The 23,569-nt window shown below is 41.1% G+C and overlaps 2 protein-coding genes across 2 annotated transcripts; both read left to right on the forward strand.

Moving 5' to 3' along the window:
* The first annotated feature begins 491 nt into the window (after positions 1–491).
* LOC120475408 (H-2 class I histocompatibility antigen, Q10 alpha chain) lies at positions 492–10,104 on the forward strand. The gene is given in 10 exon segments (XM_089127554.1): positions 492–558; positions 909–1,025; positions 2,469–2,560; positions 2,562–2,595; positions 4,519–4,791; positions 4,875–5,162; positions 6,465–6,749; positions 6,851–6,970; positions 8,635–8,726; positions 8,998–10,104. Coding segments are annotated over 9 exon segments (1,359 nt in total). The 3' UTR covers positions 8,718–8,726; positions 8,998–10,104.
* LOC148981884 (uncharacterized) lies at positions 8,641–21,220 on the forward strand. The gene is made up of 3 exons (XM_089129095.1): positions 8,641–8,726; positions 12,886–13,728; positions 19,256–21,220. The coding sequence occupies exons 2-3, from the start codon at positions 12,891–12,893 to the stop codon at positions 20,113–20,115; spliced, it is 1,698 nt and encodes a 565-aa protein (XP_088985221.1). The 5' UTR covers positions 8,641–8,726; positions 12,886–12,890; the 3' UTR covers positions 20,116–21,220.
* Positions 21,221–23,569: the final 2,349 nt, after the last annotated feature.

The following is a 23,569-nucleotide window of genomic DNA, read 5'->3' on the forward strand; positions in this document are numbered from 1 at the left end:
AACTTCCGGTTGTGTCTGCCAAGCACTTCCGGTTAGCGAGTTAGCGTCTTTTACTGTCTTTGGTCAGCGTGCAGAAAAAGTAAAGTATGGATGGTGTTACACGCCGACACGGCCCCGGGATTATTTCCATTTTTGGCGTGCTATCAACACGCATAATCGCTTTTCAGCATGTTTATCAACGCTGTTGACTTAACGTTACATTACTGTATATATAAATATATGACTTACCTCAACCCCGTCCCTAAACCTACCCGTCACTAGGGTTAATGGCATTTATAAATCTTCCCCTACCATCCTAAGAAAAAAATATCGCTCCCCAGATGTAGATCTACATTTTACTTCGTTTCGCGCGGACATTTAATGGCGTGTATATACACGCGGAATCACTCGGACATTTAACGGCGTAGACATACACGCGGATAGCTCAAAATGCGTATAGATAACACGCCACTTGATTCGAAAGTGGCATGTATGTTTACGCAAAAGTCATGATGTCATTTTGGAAGGAGAATGTTTCAACCAACCATCTACAAGGCGCCAATGCGGATGTGCTCCCCCGTATGCGTTGTATGAGAAACCAAAGCCAGATGTTGAATCTCAGAAGTGGCTAGTGGCTTTGAAGTTGAAGAATCCGCCCAAAAGACTGTTTGTTTGTTCTTATCACTTCATTGATGAAAAGCCTACTGAGGAAAACCCTTTTCCAGAACTTTGGTTGGGATACAAGCGACCTCCCCTGCAAAAGAGACGTAAACGCGACAGAAACACAAGTGACACGCAATCGGATGGTAAGTGCATCTTGATATTTTTCTGGTTAGCCAAATTTTGCAGCACAAGTTCGACTGTTTATGTGTCTCTGTCCTGTGTTAGTAGGGTATATACATTTATAGTTGATGCTGTTTGTCTTTTAGAAGTGTGCATCGAGCTGAAGTTTAAAGATGCTGCAACACAATGGGAGGACCTAACAAAAACTGACCACATCTACGCGGCAAAGTTGGACCACGTGAACAAATCGACGCAGTCTGGGGGTCAGATATGCTCTTGGATGATGATACCTCGCTGCTGTACACAGGACTGCGTCTATTATATATGTTTTTTACTTTATTGAAAACGATGTTGCCATTTAGTAAATCATCATGTATCATCATATCAGCATCTCTGTTTATCCCAAGGGACCCTCTATGGTGGACCTGCGCCTGAACCCATCCCGACTCATCCCTAAGTGCCGGCTTCATCGACACGACAGCCATCGGCACTGATCCTCAAAATCTCGTCTCCAAACCGGCGTGATTACTTCGACATCCAAACAGATGGAAATGGACAATTCTCTTAATGTTTCGATCCAATTTGTTTTGTAATCACTGTTCTTTCGTTGGCCAGAGGAGAACTGGCCCCCCGACTGAGCCTGGGTTCTCCCAAGGTTTTTTCTCCATTCATCACCTGATGGAGAGCTATTCAGAGAGCTACAAACCTTAAATGTCGGAGTTCCACTTTCAGTCATTACAAGGGAACCAATACTGCACGGTCACTGCTGACCCCTAGTGGTCTTGAACACATGTTCAGTTAAGTGTTGTTATTTTATATCCAAGTAAAGTTGGGATGTCATCATGGATCTGTATACAGTGGGTTGAGGAGAACAGACACTGAGGACACTGATATGCTCTATTCAAGGGCATAATTAATGACATTAGAAACATCTCATACTGAAGTGCTGACTGAGATCGTTCAACAGTGTATAGGATTCAGATGATAGGATTAGAAGAGCATTGCTGCTGGGTACCAGCTCATGTAGGAGAAAAGGGAATGAGATCGCACAATTAAGCAACAAATAAAGCTGATATAGACATTAAGGTAAAACATAGTGAGACTGAGATGAAATGTTTAATTAAACAACATGTGAGGAATAGATGGCGGGGGAGGAAGAAAGAACAGGAAGAGGGTTTCATAAGATTCAAAGAGTCGTAAATAAAGGCAGAATAACAGGGAGAAATAGAGATGATAATGTCAAGACTTAGATTTGGGCATAATGAACTTAGTAGCCTACGTTGAAGACAATAGGGAGACATGAGACAGGAAAGTGTGAATATTGTAATCAAAAGGATTCTGTAGAGCATGTTATATTAATATGTCCTACATATAGTAATGAAAGAAATATATGAAGATAGTCACATTTAAGAAATTTCTTCACACTCCTAAGCAGCAGGTGGCGATAATGCGATAAAGGTTGAATGCAGACCGCCATGAACAAGCAAAAAAAGAGGAAAAAAAATCTTCAGGAAACAAGTGGGAGTTCATGGAGTTAAAACCGGTCTATGGTTAAAACCTAAATGCGTATGTCCGTGTGTTTATTAAATTAAAGCAGAGATGTAGCACTGCCTCGTTGTGAATGTACACTGGACTGTTTAACTTTAAACTGAATTCTGCTGCTGGCGGCAGGACTTGGCCAATTTGGGCATTTAGATGTTGACAAGGACGGAACGATGGAAACGTAAAAGTCCGAATCAAACATGTATTGTCACCTTTGGCCACGGGTTTCTCCAAGATTTCTGCTCTGCTTTCTGTTTTTCTTCTTTTGTGGGACTTCTTCACTTCAAACAGGTAAATGATGAACTTTTGCTGAGTTTTCTAGAGAACGAAAGTGAAAAAGTGACTTGTAACGACAGAACTGAAATTTGATTACAAACGTATGCTTTCGATATATGAAATATAAGTATGTACATATTTATAACTAAAGTATTTAAGCTTTGTCAACATAGAACATGCTTGCTAATTTACGGGTTTATCAGAATTGTTTTTAGGAGCCTTTAATTTAGTCTAATAATAAAGTCCTACTAGATTAAAGGAGACAGGCTAAATAAACTGAAAAATAGTTTAATTTTATCCAACTGGATCTTGTTTGATCTTGGATTGCTTTCAGATTTGGGATTTACCAATGTGTCCCTCGAGAATTACAGGGCTGCTTTATATTTTATTTTAATCAACTTTCTATTTGTATCTTTATGTGACTAAAAATGTTTTAGAAAGACTATCCAGAGTCGTTTTACTTCTTTTACTTAAATGTACTACGTTTAGAACATTTACACTGAAGTGTAGGGCTGGGCGATATATCACATCACATTGTAATGCGCATCTCATCAGTAAAGCCGGTTCCTTGATTAGTAGTAAATCACCTTCACCTGCTTTCAGATGGAAGATATGATGCAGATATGAGTGTTAAATTAACACTCAAGAGTGTTACAGTTAATGAGGTAATTAAGTGATTAATTTAGTGATAACTGAGCATTATTGAAGACACCTGATGATCACAAGCAGAATCACTGAAGGAGAAAATCACAAATTGTAAGTCACCGTTATGGAGATCAGTGTTTGCTTTAGTTGGCCTCTTGACACTTATACTTTCACTTTAAATTTTGTTTGTCTGCTGTTATTGTTTTTATAACAGTCAAATGAACAAAGAAAAGTGTGATCTGATAGTGTTGGTTATGTTATGGCATAATCATGCTGTCATCTGAAAAAATACAAAATATAGAGATGATTAGGTTTAATTTCTTAGCCACATCTTTATGAATCTACAGCAGATGATTATCAGTATTTTTCTCATAATCCAGAATAGTTAATAAAATTTATTCTGATCAAATCACTTTAAAAATTTTTTTAAATGCAGACATCAATAATCAGCCTGTGAATCCCAACAATGGTGACAATAATAATGCATGTTGCAGTGGCTGCCACCAATCACAACTCATTAATGGCTCCCATCATGCATTGTGGTATGAATAAATTATGATCTTAATTGTCTATGTAATTTACTTTTGCTAATTGAATATTCTGCTCGTCACAATTGTTGAGATGCATTGACTGAATCTTGACGTAACTGTACATAAAATTCTGGATATTTGTGCAGAATCTCAGTTATACTGTAACTAACAGAATAAATCACAAGCATAAAGTTCAAATGATGATTGTCATAATATAACCAACATCATCTGGCAGTTATAACTCAGATACAACAGCCAAACAAAATCTAGAGTTAATAATATAAGGGTCAAGAGCCCAACTAAAGAAAACACTGATCTCCATAACGGTGGCTTACAATTTTAGATTTTCTCCTTCACTGATTTTGCTTTAGGTGTCTTCAATAATGCTCAATCATCACTCATTTAATCACTTAATTATCTCATTAACTTTAACAGTCTTGAGTGTGGACACATATACACTCCCAGGTGTGTTAGTTTAACACTGGAGATTTTGCTGTGTACGAAGAGCTGTAGTTAACTGACAAGCTGAACGATATCGCATTAAATATCGCTGGCGATACGTCCTCAATGGCTCAGCTTGTCAGTGATCTACGGCTCTTTGTAGTAAATGCCGCTCCATCTGAAAGAAGGTGAAAGTGATTTACTACTAATCAAGGAACCAGCTTTACTGACGAGATGCGCATAAAAATGTGATTCGATATATCGCCCAGCCCTACTGAAGTGGACTGTTATTTAATGTATATGTTATTCCTCTTCATTGCAGAGAGACACTCGCTGTATTACATTTACACTGGTTTGTCCAAACCTGTGGATCTGCCGGGCATCTATGAATTCACTGCTATGGGTCTGCTAGACAACACACAGATCGACTATTACAATAGTAAAGACAAGAGAAAGATTCCCACACAGCACTGGATGAAGGAGAAACTGCAGAAAGATTACTGGGGGAAAGGCACTCTGTCGAGAGAGAGCAAAGAACAGTGGTTTAACTTCAATATCAAGATTCTGATGGAGCGCATGAGGCACTATCAATCAGGTGAGGAACACTGAACAAGTTAAATCTGCATTTTTTTTCTTTTATTGTTATCTTACAACCATTTAAATTTGTGTCCATGTCAGATCTTCATGTTCTTCAGTGGAGAACTGGTTGTGAAGTTGAGCAGCAGGGAAGTGACGTGAGGTTTCTCAAAGGTGTTTTTGAGTACAGCTATGATGGAGAAAACTTCCTGTCTTTTGATGATAGAGAGTCTCAATGGGTCGCTTCAGTTTACGCAGCTCTACCAACCAAGAGAAAATGGGACAGTGTGCCGATCCTAAACCAATACACCAAAGTCTACCTGGAGAAAGAGTGTGTGGACTGGCTCAACAAATTTAGAGAATATGGAGACGAGGCGCTCAGAAACGGCTGTGAGTAAATGTGTTTGTTAGGGGTGCACGATTCAGAAAATGTCACGATTCGATTCGATACCGATTTTTTGTCTCGAGATTCGATTCAAAATCGATTTTTGATTCAAAAACGATTCTCGATTCAAAAAACGATTCGCAGGTCTATATAAATGTAGTTTACTTTTTCCAATGTGATTGATTGCAGTAGACATAATTTAAAAGAAAAGTTTGATATTACTTTATATGTCTTCATACAAAAATAAAAACTTTTGCAACTAAAAAGTGCGAAGTGCCAAGCTTTGGCCAGCTTTTAAATACATTTAATTCAAGTTTAAAATAAAACTTAAATAAAAAGCTTTTACATTTAGATTCAAAGTGCTGCAGTCAGATCAAACAAACAATTATGCTAAATGTGGTTTAAGGAGTAGGCCTACTTCAGCTACCAGGTTGACTGTTGAAATGTGAACTCGATTGAGCACATTGAACTTCCTAAAAATATATACTAATTTCATAGAACCCTTGCGAAAATATTTTAAATAGATTTAAAAAAGCCACCGCTACTGGTAACATCTATGGTTAGATTGATTTGTTTAGATCCAGTGAAGTCGTTCATAGGCGCGTAATTTGCGGGTATCTCCAGTTAACTAGCAGAGCATTCATTTAGTTCACTATTAAATAAGAGACCTGTTATTTTTGAAATCAAGCTGAGCGCTCGTGTCCGCTGCGATCAGTGTCATGGATACAGTGTTCTCTGTGGCTCGCGCAGTCTTCTCTCGGACGCGCGCTTCAATCTATCGCCGTTGTGGAGACTCCGGTGAAATCACAAAATAAAATGCACACAAACGTGATGAACATATTCGGTTTTGATGAGAGAGAGAAAAAACTATACTATACGAGTGCGGTTTAGGACCCGTAACCTCTGACACGCTTGGCAAAAGATCTACAGAACTCAAACATAAGATCTGCGGATCGATGCATTTATTTACGGGTTGAGCAGAGTGGCTGCACCGTTTGACCAGCGGGCGGCAAGAACTTGCAATAACTATTTATCAGACCGGCCCTCGCAGCCTCGAAACCATAGAAACACTACCGGACCACCGGTAAAAGTCCCGACTCACCCGATTGCCACTGCGCCCCTGCACGCCATTAAAAAAATATAGCCTATATGAATCGATTTTTGGAATTCTATGAATCGATTCTGAATCGGTAAAGATTGAATCGCGATTCAAATGTGAATCGATTTTTTTGCACACCCCTAGTGTTTGTATTTGTTTGATCGGCTGCTGATGAATATGATTGATAAACAGATTTCTGTGTTTTCAGATCCTCCAGATGTTCATATATTTGCAAGGAGGTCTACCAGTGACAAAACCAAGCTGACACTGACCTGTCTGGCCACCGGCTTCTACCCCAAAGACTTGAGGATGACCTTTAGGAAATATCGCACATCTCTGCCTGAAGATCAGATTGAATCCTCAGGAGTCAGACCAAACCATGATGGATCCTATCAGCTGAGGAAGAGTGTGGAGATCAAGGAGGATGAAAAAGCAGAATATGATTGTTTTGTGACCCAGAGAACCCTCAAAGAACCAATCATCGTCAAATGGGGTAATTAAAGCTACCATATTTCCCAATTTCTCACTCATTATTGTTTTTCGAATCCTGAAATTGTTCCCTAAAACTATTTTTATCTTTCTGCATGTGTACAGCTGGAGCATGCAAGGATTGCCAAGGAGTGGCTTTCATTGAGTATGATTGGATTGCAGTTGTGATTGGGCTGGCAGGTGTTGCTTTTGTGCTTTACATCTTAATGATGAAAATGATCACTGGTGAGTAGTGACTGATTAATGATGATCCACACAATACACTCCTCCGTGACGGTTTTGTGTTGTAAATGTGAAGCGTGTCACAGTGAGAACATTTGAATCCTAGAGAGTTTTGGTTTGGGTTTAATCTGGTTCTTTGGTTTCACAAATCCCCATAATCCAAAGACATGCAGCTCAGGTCAATTGTGTGTGTGTGTGTGTGTGTGTGTGTGTGTGTGTGATGAGATGAAATGAGATTCATGATGCGGCCAGTTTATATTCTAGGCAGACAAATAAAGAGATTGTTCACTTCCAAAATAATAATTCTGTTTAAAAATACACTCACCTAAAGGATTATTAGGAACACCATACTAATACTGTGTTTGACCCCCTTTCACCTTCAAGACTGCCTTAATTCTACGTGGCATTGATTCAACAAGGTGCTGAAAGCATTCTTTAGAAATGTTGGCCCATATTGATAGGATAGCATCTTGCAGTTGATGGAGATTTGTGGGATGCACATCCAGGGCACGAAGCTCCCGTTCCACCACATCCCAAAGATGCTCTATTGGGTTGAGATCTGGTGACTGTGGGGCCATTTTAGTTCAGTCAACTCATCGTCATGTTCAAGAAACCAATTTGAAATGATTCGAGCTTTGTGACATGGTGCATTATCCCGCTGGAAGTAGCCATCAGAAGATGGGTCCATGGTGGCCATAAAGGGATGGACATGGTCACCTGTTAGGCTGTGGCATTTAATCGATGCCCAATTGGCACTAAGGGGCCTAAAGTGTGCCAAGAAAACATCCCCCACACCATTACACCACCACCAGCAGCCTGCACAGTGGTAACAAGGCATGATGATCCATGTTCTCATTCTGTTTATGCCATCAGACCAGGCAACATTTTTCCAGTCTTCAACTGTCCAATTTTGGTGAGCTCTTGCAAATTGTCGCCTCTTTTTCCTATTTGTAGTGGAGCTGAGTGGTACCCGGTGGGTCTTCTGCTGTTGTAGCCCATCCGCCTCAAGGTTGTGTGTGTTGTGGCTTCACAAATGCTTTGCTGAATACCTCGGTTGTAACGAGTGTTTATTTCAGTCAAAGTTGCTCTTCTATCAGCTTGAATCAGTCGGCCCATTCACCTCTGACCTCTAGCATCAACAAGGCATTTTGGCCCACAGGACTGCCACATGCTGGATGTTTTTCCCTTTTCACACCATTCTTTGTAAACCCTAGAAATGGTTGTGTGTGAAAATCCCAGTAACTGAGCAGATTGTGAAATACTCAGGCACCAACAACCATGTCAATCCTTTAGGTGAGTGTACAACCTAGAATATTCAACTGGCAATTATTGGTTCATTTTATTTCGCTTCCACAAATCCAGTGCTTCAAATTGGACAGAAGATTAAACATTAGACATTCGGGAACAGCAGGAATATCAATAGCTTGCCGATTGATAATCTGCTGGTAACCCGTCTCACCAGCAGGGGGTGCATGTTTATTTCAAGTAGTGCAATTCAACAAGCTTTTTTGTTTCAAAAACATTTGTCATTATTTTACTTCCATACCTCTGTGTCCTCATAAGACCTGGATCATACAGTTATTCAAGTTAAACAGCAATATAGATCACATCAGAGATTTTGAACTGTGATGCTGATGCAGTATCTCACTTTTGTTTAAAATTTTCAGTGGGCAATTTAAAGAAAACAACAAAGAAGAAGAGACCCAGTGACAGTTCAATAAAACATCTGGAGGAGAAATACTACATGTAAACCGAGGAGGTAACTTTTTTTATACCACGAGTCTGTTAACTGCTTGGTTCTGATTGGTTGACAGATGAGGATCTGCATTTAATGCTGCTGTTAGCTCGGATGCTAATGTTTCTGACCCCGCCCTGTGCCAAATTATCATGTTTCATAACAGAGTTGTGTATCAACATAACTTGGTCATTACTTAATGACCATGAAAAGCAAATCACTGAAATGGGGAACTGTGTAGGATTTGAGGGTGAACCGAACACAAATTAATCTTCCATGTGATTCATTCAAACAGAAATCAACACTCCAGACCTAAAATCAACATTCCAGAACCATAAAGATCCCAGCTTCAGCTAGTCTACGCTAGCCAACAAAACCCCCCAGAAAGAACTTTATAGCCCTGCAGGCTCCTAAGAGATGAGCCCAACTGGAAAACATTGTCAAAGTTCGATTGATTTGGTCAGTGATGGCACGGTTCGGGACCTCCCAAGATAACAGCAGAGAGTGTTTGATCCCAAGACAAAGGATTTAAAACAGACCACATCCTTCTTGAGGACCCATGAATGACCCTTGGGCTGAAACCTCTTAAAACTAAAGAGACTGAGACTTTATATAAAATGCATAAAATCACCCCAAAACAATCCTTGACGGACTTATAATCAAACATCGTTCAACTACATCAGGGGTGCCCAAACTTTTTCCTATGAAGGGCCAAAAATCTAACTTGACCGTGGGCCAAAAGTAAATTTTGCATCATAAATCAAATGGTATTGTAAGACTGGAAAACTGGAACTGGTTAATGTAATCAGTGGCCAGTGTCTTCTGAAGACAAGAAGACCTTGCTTGAACAACAAACACACACACACACACACACACACACACACACTTGCAGAGGAAACTCACACAAGATGGTTTTAATGTGAATGTGATAATCGTTGTGAAGTGTTTGATATAATTTTGATGGTCTCAGGGTGACTGGTAATAATGTCTCATTCCCAAAGAAGTAAAAGAAAAGGCAATAAGGTTTTTAAGAATATAGAAATATCTTGCACACAAAAGGGTGTCTTTGAGTTAATCACCTTCTACCTTTTGTCTTGAATGCAAATTTTCCTTCCCCCAGTAAGCATGGTATGGGGATTCAGTCCAGTGTAGTTTGGTGATTGGATCAGGTAAATTTGGTGATTAGATCTGGTAAGGTTTGGCTCTATTTAAGGGAAATGCACAAGAGTTCAGGGCTGCTATTCTGTATCAGATCAGCCCATGAGGCTGTGTCTTCGAGACTCAGCTCATGTAGTTAATATGTTGGGTGAAGTTTCTTTGTCCTAAAACATTTGATGGTTTGCTCTGATTATCTTGTGGAACTGTAATACCTTTACCTGACATAATAAATTGTTATATTTGACTATTCTAACAGACTTTGACTTTATATTTAAGTCTAAATGAAACACGCATTGGCAAAACTGACCTTACTTGATTAGGTTACTGTACAATTTTATCATCCTAGTAAAAAATGCAATTTGGTACAAAATTTCAACATGATGCTATTTAGCCTACCTCCAGTTAAGGCTAAACTGCCAGTTAGTAGTTCACTTTAAAAAAAAAAAAAACTTTTGCTGATAATTTACTCACTCCCATTTCTTTCTTCAGTCGAAAAGAAATGAAGGTTTTTGATGAAAACATTCCAGGATTTTTCTCCATATAATGGACTTCAATGGGAACCAAACGGTTCAAGGTCCAAATGAGAGTTTCAGTGCAAACTGCTCAAAGGGCTTTAAACGATTCCAGACGATGTCTTATCTATAGCGAAACGATCGCTCATTTAAAAAAACAGAGTTTAAGTTTTATATGTTTAAATGCTCGCCATGTTTGTGACTCTCCTGTATGTGCTTGTTCATCAAAATGAACAAATCTTTTTCCGAGTCAATTTCGTTCATTGAATGAACCAAATGACTCAAAAAGATTCGTTCATTTTGATGAACGAGTTCGAACAGTTTGCAGTTTGCACTGAAACTGTCTTTTGGACCTTGAACCGTTTGGTGGCCAGTAAAGTCCATTATATGGAGAGAAATCCTGGAATGTTTTCATCAAAATCCTTCATTTCTTTTCGACTGAAGAAAGAATGACATGGATATCTTGGATGACATGGGGGTGAGTAAATTATCAGCAAAAGTTTTTTTTTTTAAAAAAAAGAGAACTACTTTAATGCCTATTGCACTTTTTTTTGCAAAAAGAAAGAAAGCTTGAATAAAATATGTCCTTGACATTACAGGCGAATTAACTCTATGCATTGTCATGTCAGGGTGACGACTAGGACGAGCTTGTTCTGAAGACTCCCCTTAATTTTGATAGAATCGGAAGAGAGCGTGTCTATTTCAGGCAGACAATGCAATTAATTTTATACCAGTCGAGCAGACCTAACATTCATTTGATTAGTTCAACCGCCACCCGCCCGATTTTATGAAAATATTATTTTTCGTCACGTCTTCCACGGCTGTGACCGCCAACCGCGCATTTCTAACGTTAATTCGCATTTCCTTTAGCCTGATGGTTATTCCAATTTTGGTTTGAAAGGGTCTTTACATTTTCCAAAAATATAACTTTTTTTGTCATAAAAAACAAGCAAGCCCAGAAAAAGTAATGCAAAAGTAACAATGCATTACTTTTCTTAAAAAGTAACTAAGTAATGCAATTAGTTATTTTTTAAGAGAGTAATGCAACATTGTAATGCTTCTTTTTTTTTTTTCAAAGTAACTTTCCCCAAAACTATATGGCCACTATATATTTCAGTGACTTAAAATTTTAGTTTGTTCACAAACTATATTTTTTGGTTTATGTGCATGTTGCTCACATATTACAGTAGCCCTGTTTGTGTTGAATACAGTGTAATCAGACTTTAGCTATTAAGATTTCTTTAAGCAACTGAAAAAAGCACAAACGTCAGGGCACAACAAAACTTCTTAAGGCCAATTTATACTTCTGCGTCGAGGGTACGCCGTAGTGTACGGCGTTGGCTTCGCACGTAGGCGACGCCGTCGTGAGCATTTATACTTCTGCGTTCAGGTATTGGTTGCTCTGCAGTACTGCTCCGAAACGCTAGTTGGCGGCGGAGGGTTTTAATGTTCCACTGTGTTTAGATTCCTCGCGGCTAGGTTACTACAAGCAATAGCGACTGAAAGAGAGTGGATCATGTTGGAGTTGGAGCTTATTGGGGTGGGAAAACAGTTCATTTTAGTGAAATTACTAAAACTGAAAGGCAGAAATGAGAGAAGATGTCAGAGGAGATGGTACGTGTGGAAATGCGTGAGAAGGTACGTGCGGAAATGCGTAGGAGGAAATGCGATGCTACCAAGCCGACCAATCACCGATCTTGCGGTCCGCGTCATTGCGACGTGTAGTTACATTTTTGAAGAGGTGCGCGTCAGGCAACACGGAAGGGTACGCAGTATGGGACGCGTCTGTGCGTATGCTACGCCGTACTTACTGCGCGCACCCTACGCAGAAGTATAAATTGGCCTTTAAGGCCCCAAAATACCCTAAGAGCCCAGAGGATTAAAGAGATTATTCTTCTTATAATAACATTGGTAACAGGGTTGATAAATGCAGACAACACTGTGTAGTTTGTGTAAAAAGATATTAGTTCTGAAATATAAAGAAATGCTCTGTTTTTGAAAGGAGAAAAATCATGTCAGAAATAACAGGGTTGAGTGAAACATGTAGAACACAGATAAGGCTTTTAAAAATGTAGTTCATTTACTGGTTAAAGACACTTCAGTGATCATAAGTGGTCACATTTTGCGGATTCTTTAAAGAAAAAAAAAACAAATTCAACAGTGACTGATAATGAATCCAAATGTAACTATAAAGTAACTAAAGTTACAGCTGTAGGCGTCCTCCAACCCGATCTCACGGCAGTTCGTTCAAATTTTGCGAGATGGCTAACTCGTACGATTTTTGCTAAGTACTATTATCGAAAAAATCCTAACAAATATCGAGATATATGTATTTGTGCCTAAAATGCCTTGAAAATAATAATTGAAAGATCTATGTACCTCATTCATGCATTTAATTTATGAAAAACCACCAGAAGTTGTCTACTAGTACTTTCTGCTATTATAGTATACTAATCTATTTGAGTTATTTTGATGTACTGAAAATGTAATGAAACCTTTTTCTTTCATTTCAGGCCTAATGGAAGTGAAGGAGGAGAGTGAAGAACTGAGTGAAGTGAAGGAGAAACATGTCAAACCTGGAGAAAAACCTTTGAGACGCTCAAAGACTAAAAAGACATTTTTAAAGCAAGGAAGAGCCAAGAAATCTTACACAGCCAAACATAATCTTAAAAGTCATAAGAGAGTTGATACTGGAGAGAAGCGATTCTCATGTGATCAATGCGGGAAGAGTTTCAGACAAAAATCACATCTGAACAAACACACAAGGATCCACACTGGAGAGAAACCATACACATGTGATCAGTGTGGGAAGAGTTTCAGGCAATCAACATGCCTTAACAGACACATGAGAATCCACACTGGAGAAAAGCCACATATGTGTGTTCAGTGTGGGAAACGTTTCACATACAAACATAATCTTCATGTTCATGTGAGAGTTCATACTAGAAAGAAGACGTTTGATGGATCAACAAACCTGAAGAAACACCTGACAGTTCATACGAAGGAGAAGCCGCATTCATGTTCTGTGTGTGGAAAGAGTTTTTCACTGCTGCAATATTTACATAAACATGAGAAAATACACACTGGTGTGAGAGAGTACATGTGCTTTGAGTGTGGGAAGACTTTCATTTCAGCGTGCCGTTTAAGACAACACCAGAGGATCCACACTGGAGAAAAACCTTACAAGTGTTCACACTGCGACAGGAGATTCAGTCAGACATCAAATCTGAAAACACATAAGAGGATCCACACTGGAGAAAAACCTTACAAGTGTTCAATCTGTGACAAGAGATTCAATCGATCAACAACTCTGAAAACACATGAGAGGATCCACACTGGGAAGAGGCGGGATTCAGGTGTGAATCAAAGCATTATTCATGATGTTTCTCGCCCACCCGCATACAGCCATTCTTACATTAAGGGCCCTACTTTAACTATCTAAGCACATAATCTAGCGCAAAAGGTCTATAAACAACAAAAAATACTGTGTCATTTACTTTAGACCAGGTTTTTGTTGGTCTATCTCGGTTTGCTCAAAATAGCAATGTGCCAACAGTGCGCCTGAACACACTCCTCGTTTTCAACACATACCCATGGGTGAACAAATGGGGGAAAATGCTTTTGCTATTTAAATAACATTGAGCAGGACGTGAAAATTATAAATTATAATTGTAACTCGCGGCCTCAAGGTAGAAACTCGCGGCCTCAAGGTAGTAACTCGCGGCCTCAAGGTAGTAACTCGTGGCCTCAAGGTAGTAACTCGCGGCCTCAAGGTAGTAACTCGCGGCCTCAAGGTAGTAATTCGCGGCCTCAAGATAGTAACTCGTGGCCTCAAGATAGTAACTCGTGGCCTCAAGATAGTAACTCGCGGCCTCAAGCTAGTAACTCGTGGCCTCAAGGTAGTAACTCGTGGCTTTAAGATTGTAACACGTGGCCTCAAGATAGTTACTCGTGGCCTCAAGGTAGTAACTCGTGGCCTCAAGATAGAAACTCGTGGCCTCAAGATAGTAACTCGTGGCTTCAAGATAGTAACTCGCGGCCTCAAGATAGTAACTCGCGGCCTCAAGATAGTAACTCGTGGCCTCAAGATAGTAACTCGCGGCCTCAAGATAGTAACTCGCGGCCTCAAGATAGAAACTCGTGGCCTCAAGATAGTAACTCTTGGCCTCAAGGTAGTAACTCGCGGCCTCAAAGTAGTAACTCGTGGACTCGCGGCCTCAAGGTAGTAACTCGTGGCCTCAAGGTAGTAACTCGTGGCCTCAAGGTAGTAACTCGTGGCCTCAAGGTAGTAACTCGTGGCCTCAAGGTAGTAACTCGCGGCCTCAAGGTAGTAACTCGCGGCCTCAAGGTAGTAACTCGCGGCCTCAAGATAGAAACTCGTGGCCTCAAGATTGTAACACGTGGCCTCAAGATAGTTACTCGTGGCCTCAAGATTGTAACACGTGGCCTCAAGATAGTTACTCGATGCCTCAAGATAGTTACTCGTGGCCTCAAGATTGTAACACGTGGCCTCAAGATAGAAACTCGCGGCCTCAAGGTAGTAACTCGCGGCCTCAAGGTAGTAACTCGTGGCCTCAAGATAGTAACTCGTGGCCTCAAGATTGTAACACGTGGCCTCAAGATAGTTACTCGTGGCCTCAAGATTGTAACACGTGGCCTCAAGATAGTTACTCGTGGCCTCAAGATAGTTACTCGTGGCCTCAAGATTGTAACACGTGGCCTCAAGATAGAAACTCGCGGCCTCAAGGTAGAAACTCGCGGCCTCAAGGTAGAAACTCGCGGCCTCAAGGTAGTAACTCGCGGCCTCAAGGTAGTAACTCGCGGCCTCAAGATAGTAACTCGCGGCCTCAAGGTAGTAACTCGCGGCCTCAAGATAGTAACTCGCGGCCTCAAGATAGAAACTCGTGGCCTCAAGATAGTAACTCGTGGCCTCAAGATTGTAACACGTGGCCTCAAGATAGTTACTCGTGGCCTCAAGATAGTTACTCGTGGCCTCAAGATTGTAACACGTGGCCTCAAGATAGAAACTCGCGGCCTCAAGGTAGTAACTCGCGGCCTCAAGGTAGTAACTCGCGGCCTCAAGATAGTAACTCGTGGCCTCAAGGTAGTAACTCGTGGCCTCAAGATAGAAACTCGTGGCCTCAAGATAGTAACTTGTGGCCTCAAAATAGTAACTCGCGGCCTCAAGATAGTAACTCGTGGCCTCAAGAAAGAAACTTGTGGCCTCAAGATAGAAACTCGTGGCCTCAAGATAGTAACTCGCGGCCTCAAGATAGTAACTCGCGGCCTCAAGGTAGTAACTCGCGGCCTCAAGATAGAAACTCGCGGCCTCAAGATAGAAACTCGTGGCCTCAAGATAGTAACTCATGGCCTCAAGATAGAAACTCGTGGTCTCAAGATAGTAACCCGTGGCCTCAAGATTGTAACACGTGGCCTCAAGATAGTTACTCGTGGCCTCAAGGTAGTAACTCGCGGCCTCAAGGTAGTAACTCGCGGCCTCAAGGTAGTAACTCGCGGCCTCAAGATAGAAACTCGTGGCCTCAGGATTGTAACACGTGGCCTCAAGATAGTTACTCGTGGCCTCAAGATTGTAACACGTGGCCTCAAGATAGTTACTCGATGCCTCAAGATAGTTACTCGTGGCCTCAAGATTGTAACACGTGGCCTCAAGATAGAAACTCGCGGCCTCAAGGTAGTAACTCGCGGCCTCAAGGTAGTAACTCGTGGCCTCAAGATAGTAACTCGTGGCCTCAAGATTGTAACACGTGGCCTCAAGATAGTTACTCGTGGCCTCAAGATTGTAACACGTGGCCTCAAGATAGTTACTCGTGGCCTCAAGATAGTTACTCGTGGCCTCAAGATTGTAACACGTGGCCTCAAGATAGAAACTCGCGGCCTCAAGGTAGAAACTCGCGGCCTCAAGGTAGTAACTCGCGGCCTCAAGGTAGTAACTCGCGGCCTCAAGATAGTAACTCGCGGCCTCAAGGTAGTAACTCGCGGCCTCAAGATAGTAACTCGCGGCCTCAAGATAGAAACTCGTGGCCTCAAGATAGTAACTCGTGGCTTCAAGATTGTAACACGTGGCCTCAAGATAGTTACTCGTGGCCTCAAGATTGTAACACGTGGCCTCAAGATAGTTACTCGTGGCCTCAAGATAGTTACTCGTGGCCTCAAGATTGTAACACGTGGCCTCAAGATAGAAACTCGCGGCCTCAAGGTAGTAACTCGCGGCCTCAAGGTAGTAACTCGCGGCCTCAAGATAGTAACTCGTGGCCTCAAGGTAGTAACTCGTGGCCTCAAGATAGAAACTCGTGGCCTCAAGATAGTAACTTGTGGCCTCAAAATAGTAACTCGCGGCCTCAAGATAGTAACTCGTGGCCTCAAGAAAGAAACTCGTGGCCTCAAGATAGAAACTCGTGGCCTCAAGATAGTAACTCGTGGCCTCAAGATAGTAACTCGCGGCCTCAAGGTAGTAACTCGCGGCCTCAAGATAGAAACTCGCGGCCTCAAGATAGAAACTCGTGGCCTCAAGATAGTAACTCGTGGCCTCAAGATAGAAACTCGTGGTCTCAAGATAGTAACCCGTGGCCTCAAGATTGTAACACGTGGCCTCAAGATAGTTACTCGTGGCCTCAAGATTGTAACACGTGGCCTCAAGATAGAAACTCGCGGCCTCAAGGTAGAAACTCGCGGCCTCAAGGTAGTAACTCGCGGCCTCAAGGTAGTAACTCGCGGCCTCAAGATAGTAACTCGCGGCCTCAAGGTAGTAACTCGCGGCCTCAAGATAGTAACTCGCGGCCTCAAAATAGAAACTCGTGGCCTCAAGATAGTAACTCGTGGCCTCAAGATTGTAACACGTGGCCTCAAGATAGTTACTCGTGGCCTCAAGATTGTAACACGTGGCCTCAAGATAGTTACTCGTGGCCTCAAGATAGTTACTCGTGGCCTCAAGATTGTAACACGTGGCCTCAAGATAGAAACTCGCGGCCTCAAGGTAGTAACTCGCGGCCTCAAGGTAGTAACTCGCGGCCTCAAGATAGTAACTCGTGGCCTCAAGGTAGTAACTCGTGGCCTCAAGATAGAAACTCGTGGCCTCAAGATAGTAACTTGTGGCCTCAAAATAGTAACTCGCGGCCTCAAGATAGTAACTCGTGGCCTCAAGAAAGAAACTCGTGGCCTCAAGATAGAAACTCGTGGCCTCAAGATAGTAACTCGTGGCCTCAAGATAGTAACTCGCGGCCTCAAGGTAGTAACTCGCGGCCTCAAGATAGAAACTCGCGGCCTCAAGATAGAAACTCGTGGCCTCAAGATAGTAACTCGTGGCCTCAAGATAGAAACTCGTGGTCTCAAGATAGTAACCCGTGGCCTCAAGATTGTAACACGTGGCCTCAAGATAGTTACTCGTGGCCTCAAGATAGTTACTCGTGGCCTCAAGATAGTTACTCGTGGCCTCAAGATAGTAACTCGTGGCCTCAAGATAGTAACTCATGGCCTCTATCAATATCTTGAGGCCACGAGTTACTATAACAGACAGATGAACAAATAGAAAAGGTGATTTGGTGGTGTTGGTTGTGTTTTAACATAATCATTAATTGACCTTAATTGCTGAACTTATCAAGAGCATAAATCCTGAGTTAAATTTACCTAATGGATTTTAACAGCATGGTCATTTTAGAACATACCATTTTTAGCCTTTTCAATGAAATCTATACAATCGAATAAAAAAAACTATGTAGGCACACACAGACATCAATAATTACCATATAAATCTCAGCAATGGTGACAAAAAGCTCACCTCGGAACATAAGCTCATTATTTATTCATGCACCAATGCCTGATGGGAGCCATGAATGAGTTTTGATTGGTGGCACCCAGAATGCACTGCAACATGCTTTATTATTGTCACCATTGTTGAGATCCACAGGCCAATTATTGATGGCTGTCTTATTTTTTTTTTAATTGAATAAGAGAAACTTTTAAGAAATTACTTTGAATACATTGTAAACATTACAAATAGTATGCAGTACAAGGTCACTGCTGCTATAATTAATAAAGTAAACCTAACTCAGAAATTAGGCTCTATATGAGTTCAGTGATTCAGGTTAAAAAATTGTGAAATAATGATTAAGTTACAACACAACCATCACCATCAGATCACGTTTTGTATTTGTTCATCTGGCTGTTATAACTCACATACTGCAGCCAAACAAAATCTAAAGTTAATGATGTAGGGGTCAAAAGCCCAGCTAAAGCAAACACTGATCACCATAATGGTGACATAAAATTCCGGTTTTCTCCTTCAGAGATTCTGCTTGTTAACATCAGGTGTCTTCAATAATGCTCAATCATCACTCAATTATCTCATTAACTTTAACACTTCTTCAGTGTTCATTTAACACGCTCAGAGTTTATAAAAATCACAATTTTAAGTGTTAATTTAACACCGGAGATGTTGCTGAATCGCACATATTTTACGAGTTGCCCAATTCCTATGAATTCGAACGAATGACGCACCCCTGACTCCAACCCTTAACCTACCCATCCCTGGGGTTTAGACAAATCCTACGAATTTGAATGAATTGGTCGAGTTAGCGTTGGCTCCTCCTCTGTCCCATTGAGTTTTAATAGACACCCTAAAGGCCCATGTACAGCGGAACCATTATCATATGCGTTTTTTTGTCGACGTGCTTTAAACAGCAATATTGTAAATGTTAATGTTACATTATATAATTGGGTCATAAAATCATATGTACCAGAATTATGATATTTTATAGCAGTTGTCTACTAGTAATTTCTGGTATTACATCAGGGCTCACTTTCATACTTCTCTCTCTCTGAATTATTTTGTTGAAAATTAAATTAAACCATTTTCTTTCATTTCAGACCAGGTGGAAGTGAAGGAGGAGAGTGAAGAACTGAGTGAAGTGAAGGAGGAGAGAGAAGAACTGTGTGAAATGGAGGAGGAGAGAGAAGAACTGAGTGAAGTGAAGGAGGAACATCATGTCCAACCTGGAGAAAAACCTTTGAGTCGCTCAAAGACTAAAAATACATTTTTAAAGAAAAGAAGAGCCAATGAATCTTTCACCTGCACTCAGTGTGGAACAAGTCTCGCATCCAAACAAAGTCTTAAGATTCACATGAGGATCCACACTGGAGAGAAGCCGTTCACCTGTACTCAGTGTGGAAAGAGTTTCACAACCAAACAAAGTCTTGATGTTCACATGAGAGTTCACTCCGGAGAGAAGCCGTTCACATGTGATCAATGTGGAAAGACATTTATCAGGGCATCAAGCCTGAAGAAACACCTGACAGTTCATACGAAGGAGAAGCCACATTCATGTTCTGTGTGTGGAAAGAGTTTTTCACTGCTGACATATTTACATGCACATCAAAAAACTCATACTGGTGTGAGAGAGTACATGTGCTTTGAGTGTGAGAAGACTTTCATTTCAGTTTGCCGTTTAAGACAACACCAGAGAATCCACACTGGAGAAAAACCTTACAAGTGTTCACAATGTGACAAGAGATTCAGTCAGTCAGCAAATCTGAAAACACATAAGAGGATCCACACTGGAGAAAAACCTTACAAGTGTTCACACTGTGACAAGAGATTTAGTGTGTCATCTTCTCTGAAAACACATGAGAGGATCCACACTGGAGAAAAACCTTACAAATGTTCACACTGTGACAAGAGATTCAGTCTGTTATCTTCTCTGAAAACACACAAGATGATACACACTTGACAGAAAGAGTTTCACACGATCAGTAAACCTTACTGCTCACATGAGGATCCACACTGGAGAAAAGCCCCACACACAAATCATCTCTTAGTTCACACTGGGAAGAAGCGGTCTAGGCTTTCTCTCTGAAATCACTTTTGCTTCTCATTCTGAAGAAAGATCATTACAGCAGAAAAGACACGGCGGTGTGTGTTTCAGTGCTTGAAGTCCTTCAGTACAGAAGATGAACTGAAAGAGTACCAAAAAATTTACATTAGAGAAGAATGCCATAACACTTTTAATAGAGACGTTAATCTGGTATTAATTTTTAACCCATGTAGTTTCTCTTCCACTTCTTTTCCATGCAAACACAAGATATACTTTTTAAGTATCTATGAAACTGGACACTTTTCTTCTCTTCTTCTCTTGAGATGCTTTGGCTCTTCTAAGGCCGTGTGTCCACCAAAGCGTTTTTCCTCGCGCCTGGCGTATGTTTTCAGTTGTTTTCAATGGGAGCGCCGCGGTTTTTAAACGCCATGAGCGTACCGAGGCGCTGAGCGTTTTTTTCCACGCTAAAGCGCCGAGCGCCCGGCGTTTTTACTGGTCGCTGGGAGTTGAAAAATGTTCAACTTTGGATGAAACGCAGCGCTCATCACTGTCACTTTTTACCCTGCCGTCCAATCACAGTGGAGGAGGGGCGGGACTAATACCACACCGACCAACTGTCACAACATTCAAACTTCTGCGGATATTCTGTATCATAGCAACGAAACGTCTCAACGGAAAAAACGCTACGCTTTCAAGCGCCCAAAGCACGGCGTCTTCAGCAGAGTGTCTAGCGTTCTCAGCTGGCTAAAAAGGCTTTGGTGGACACACGGCCTAAGTCAGAGAGAGAGAGAGATCTTTCTCTTTTACTCAATGTTTATATTTGCTTCATGTCATTTTTTAATCCTTACTCATTTTATCAAAAATGTATTGTCCTTTTTTATTTTCTGCTGATTCTGCTTGGATCAAGAGTTGTATTTCTAAAAGCCATGAAGCATTGTTTGCTTATTGCACTATCCATGTTTTAATTTTCTCAATAGAGCTTTTAAACGCCTTAGTAAATTATATTTCACCACACACACGACTGACGTTGAATGAGATTGCTGTCTGTCTACATTATAAACAGTTTCACCCTTGATTTCCAGTATCAAATAAACATTTCAAAGTTTGTTTTATTGACAAGTTTCCTGAGTGAAATAGGCGGGCCGCCATTAGCCTTTCACTCTGCCAACAACTTCCGGTTGTGTCTGCCAAGCACTTCCGGTTAGCGAGTTAGCGTCTTTTACTGTCTTTGGTTAGCGTGCAGAAAAAGTAAACTATGGATGGTGTTACACGCCGACACGGCTCCGGGATTATTTCCATTTTTGGCGTGCTATCAACACGCATAATCGCTTTTCAACATGTTTATCAACGCCGTTGACTTAACGTTACATTACTGTATATATAAATATATGACTTACCTCAACCCCGTCCCTAAACCTACCCGTCACTGGGGTTAATGGCATTTATGAGTCTTCCCTTACCATCCTAAGAAAAAAATATCGCTCCCCAGATGTAGATCTACATTTTACTTCGTTTCGCGCGGACATTTAATGGCGTGTACAGTATATACACGCGGAATCACTCGGACATTTAACGGCGTAGACATACACGCGGATAGCTCAAAATGCGTATAGATAACACGCCACTTGATTCGAAAGTGGCATGTATGTTTACGCAAAAGTCATGATGTCATTTTGGAAGGAGAATGTTTCAACCAACCATCTACAAGGCGCCAATGTGGATGTGCTCCCCCGTATGCATTGTATGAGAAACCAAAGCCAGATGTTGAATCTCAGAAGTGGCTAGCGGCTTTGAAGTTGAAGAATCCGCCCAAAAGACTGTTTGTTTGTTCTTATCACTTCATTGATAAAAAGCCCACTGAGGAAAACCCTTTCCCAGAACTTTGGTTGGGATACAAGCGACCTCCCCTGCAAAAGAGACGTAAACGCGACAGAAACACAAGTGACACGCAATCGGATGGTAAGTGTATCTTGATATTTTTCTGGTTAGCCAAATTTTGCAGCACAAGTTCGACTGTTTATGTGTCTCTATCCTGTGTTAGTAGGGTATATACATTTATAGTTGATGCTGTTTGTCTTTTAGAAGTGTGCATCGAGCTGAAGTTTAAAGATGCTGCAACACAATGGGAGGACCTAACAAAAACTGACCACATCTACGCGGCAAAGTTGGAGTATAGACTGTGGCTGATGATGTGCTCTTGGATGATGATACCTCGCTGCTGTACACAGGACTGCGTCTATTATATATATTTTTTTACTTTATTGAAAACGATGTTGCCATTTAGTAAATCATCATGTATCATCATATCAGGTTCTCTGTTTATCCCGAGGGACCCTCTATGGTGGACCTGCGCCTGGACCCATCCCGACTCATCCTTAAGTGCCAGCCTCATCGACACGACAGCCATCGGCACTGATCCTCAAAATCTCGTCTCCAAACCGGCCTGATTACTTCGACATCCAAACAGATGGAAATGGAAAATTCTCTTAATGTTTCGATCCAATTTGTTTTGTAATCACTGTTCTTTCGTTGGCCAGAGGAGAACTGGCCCCCCCCCGACTTAGCCTGGGTTCTCCCAAGGTTTGTTTGTCCATTCAATCACCTGATGGAGAGCTATTCAGAGAGCTACAAACCTTAACTGTAGGAGTTCCACTTTCAGTCATTACAAGGGAACCAATACTGCACGGTCACTGCTGACCCCTAGTGGTCTTGAACACATGTTCAGTTAAGTGTTGTTTTTTTATATCCAAGTAAAGTTGGGATGTCATCATGGATCTGTATACAGTGGGTTGAGGAGAACAGACACTGAGGACACTGATATGCTCTATTCAAGGGCATAATTAATGACATTAGAAACATCTCATACTGAAGTGCTGACTGAGATCCTTCAACAGTGTATGATTCAGATGATGGGGTTAGAAGTGCATTGCTGCTGGGTACCAGCTCATGTAGGGGAAAAGGGAATGAAATCGCACAATTAAGCAACAAATAAAGCTGATATAGACATTGAGGTAAAACATAGTGAGACTGAGATGAAATGTTTAATTAAACAACATGTGAGGAATAGATGGCGGGGGAGGAAGAAAGAACAGGAAGAGGGTTTCATAAGATTCAAAGAGTCGTAGATAAAGGCAGAATAACAGGGAGAAATACTGTAGAAACGATTATATCCAGACTTAGACTTGGGCATAATGAACTTAATAGGAGCCTACATTGAAGACAATATGGAGACATGAGACAGGAAAGTGTGAATATTGTAAATGTAATCAAAAGGATTCTGTAGATCATGTTATATTAATATGTCCTACATATAGTAATAAAAGTAATATGTTCATTTTACAACCTCAAGAAAATTAAGAATAAATGTGGC

Source organism: Pimephales promelas, chromosome 3 (assembly GCF_988280905.1).
Source record: "Pimephales promelas chromosome 3, fPimPro1.hap1.1, whole genome shotgun sequence".
Classification (NCBI taxonomy): Eukaryota; Metazoa; Chordata; class Actinopteri; order Cypriniformes; family Leuciscidae; genus Pimephales; species Pimephales promelas.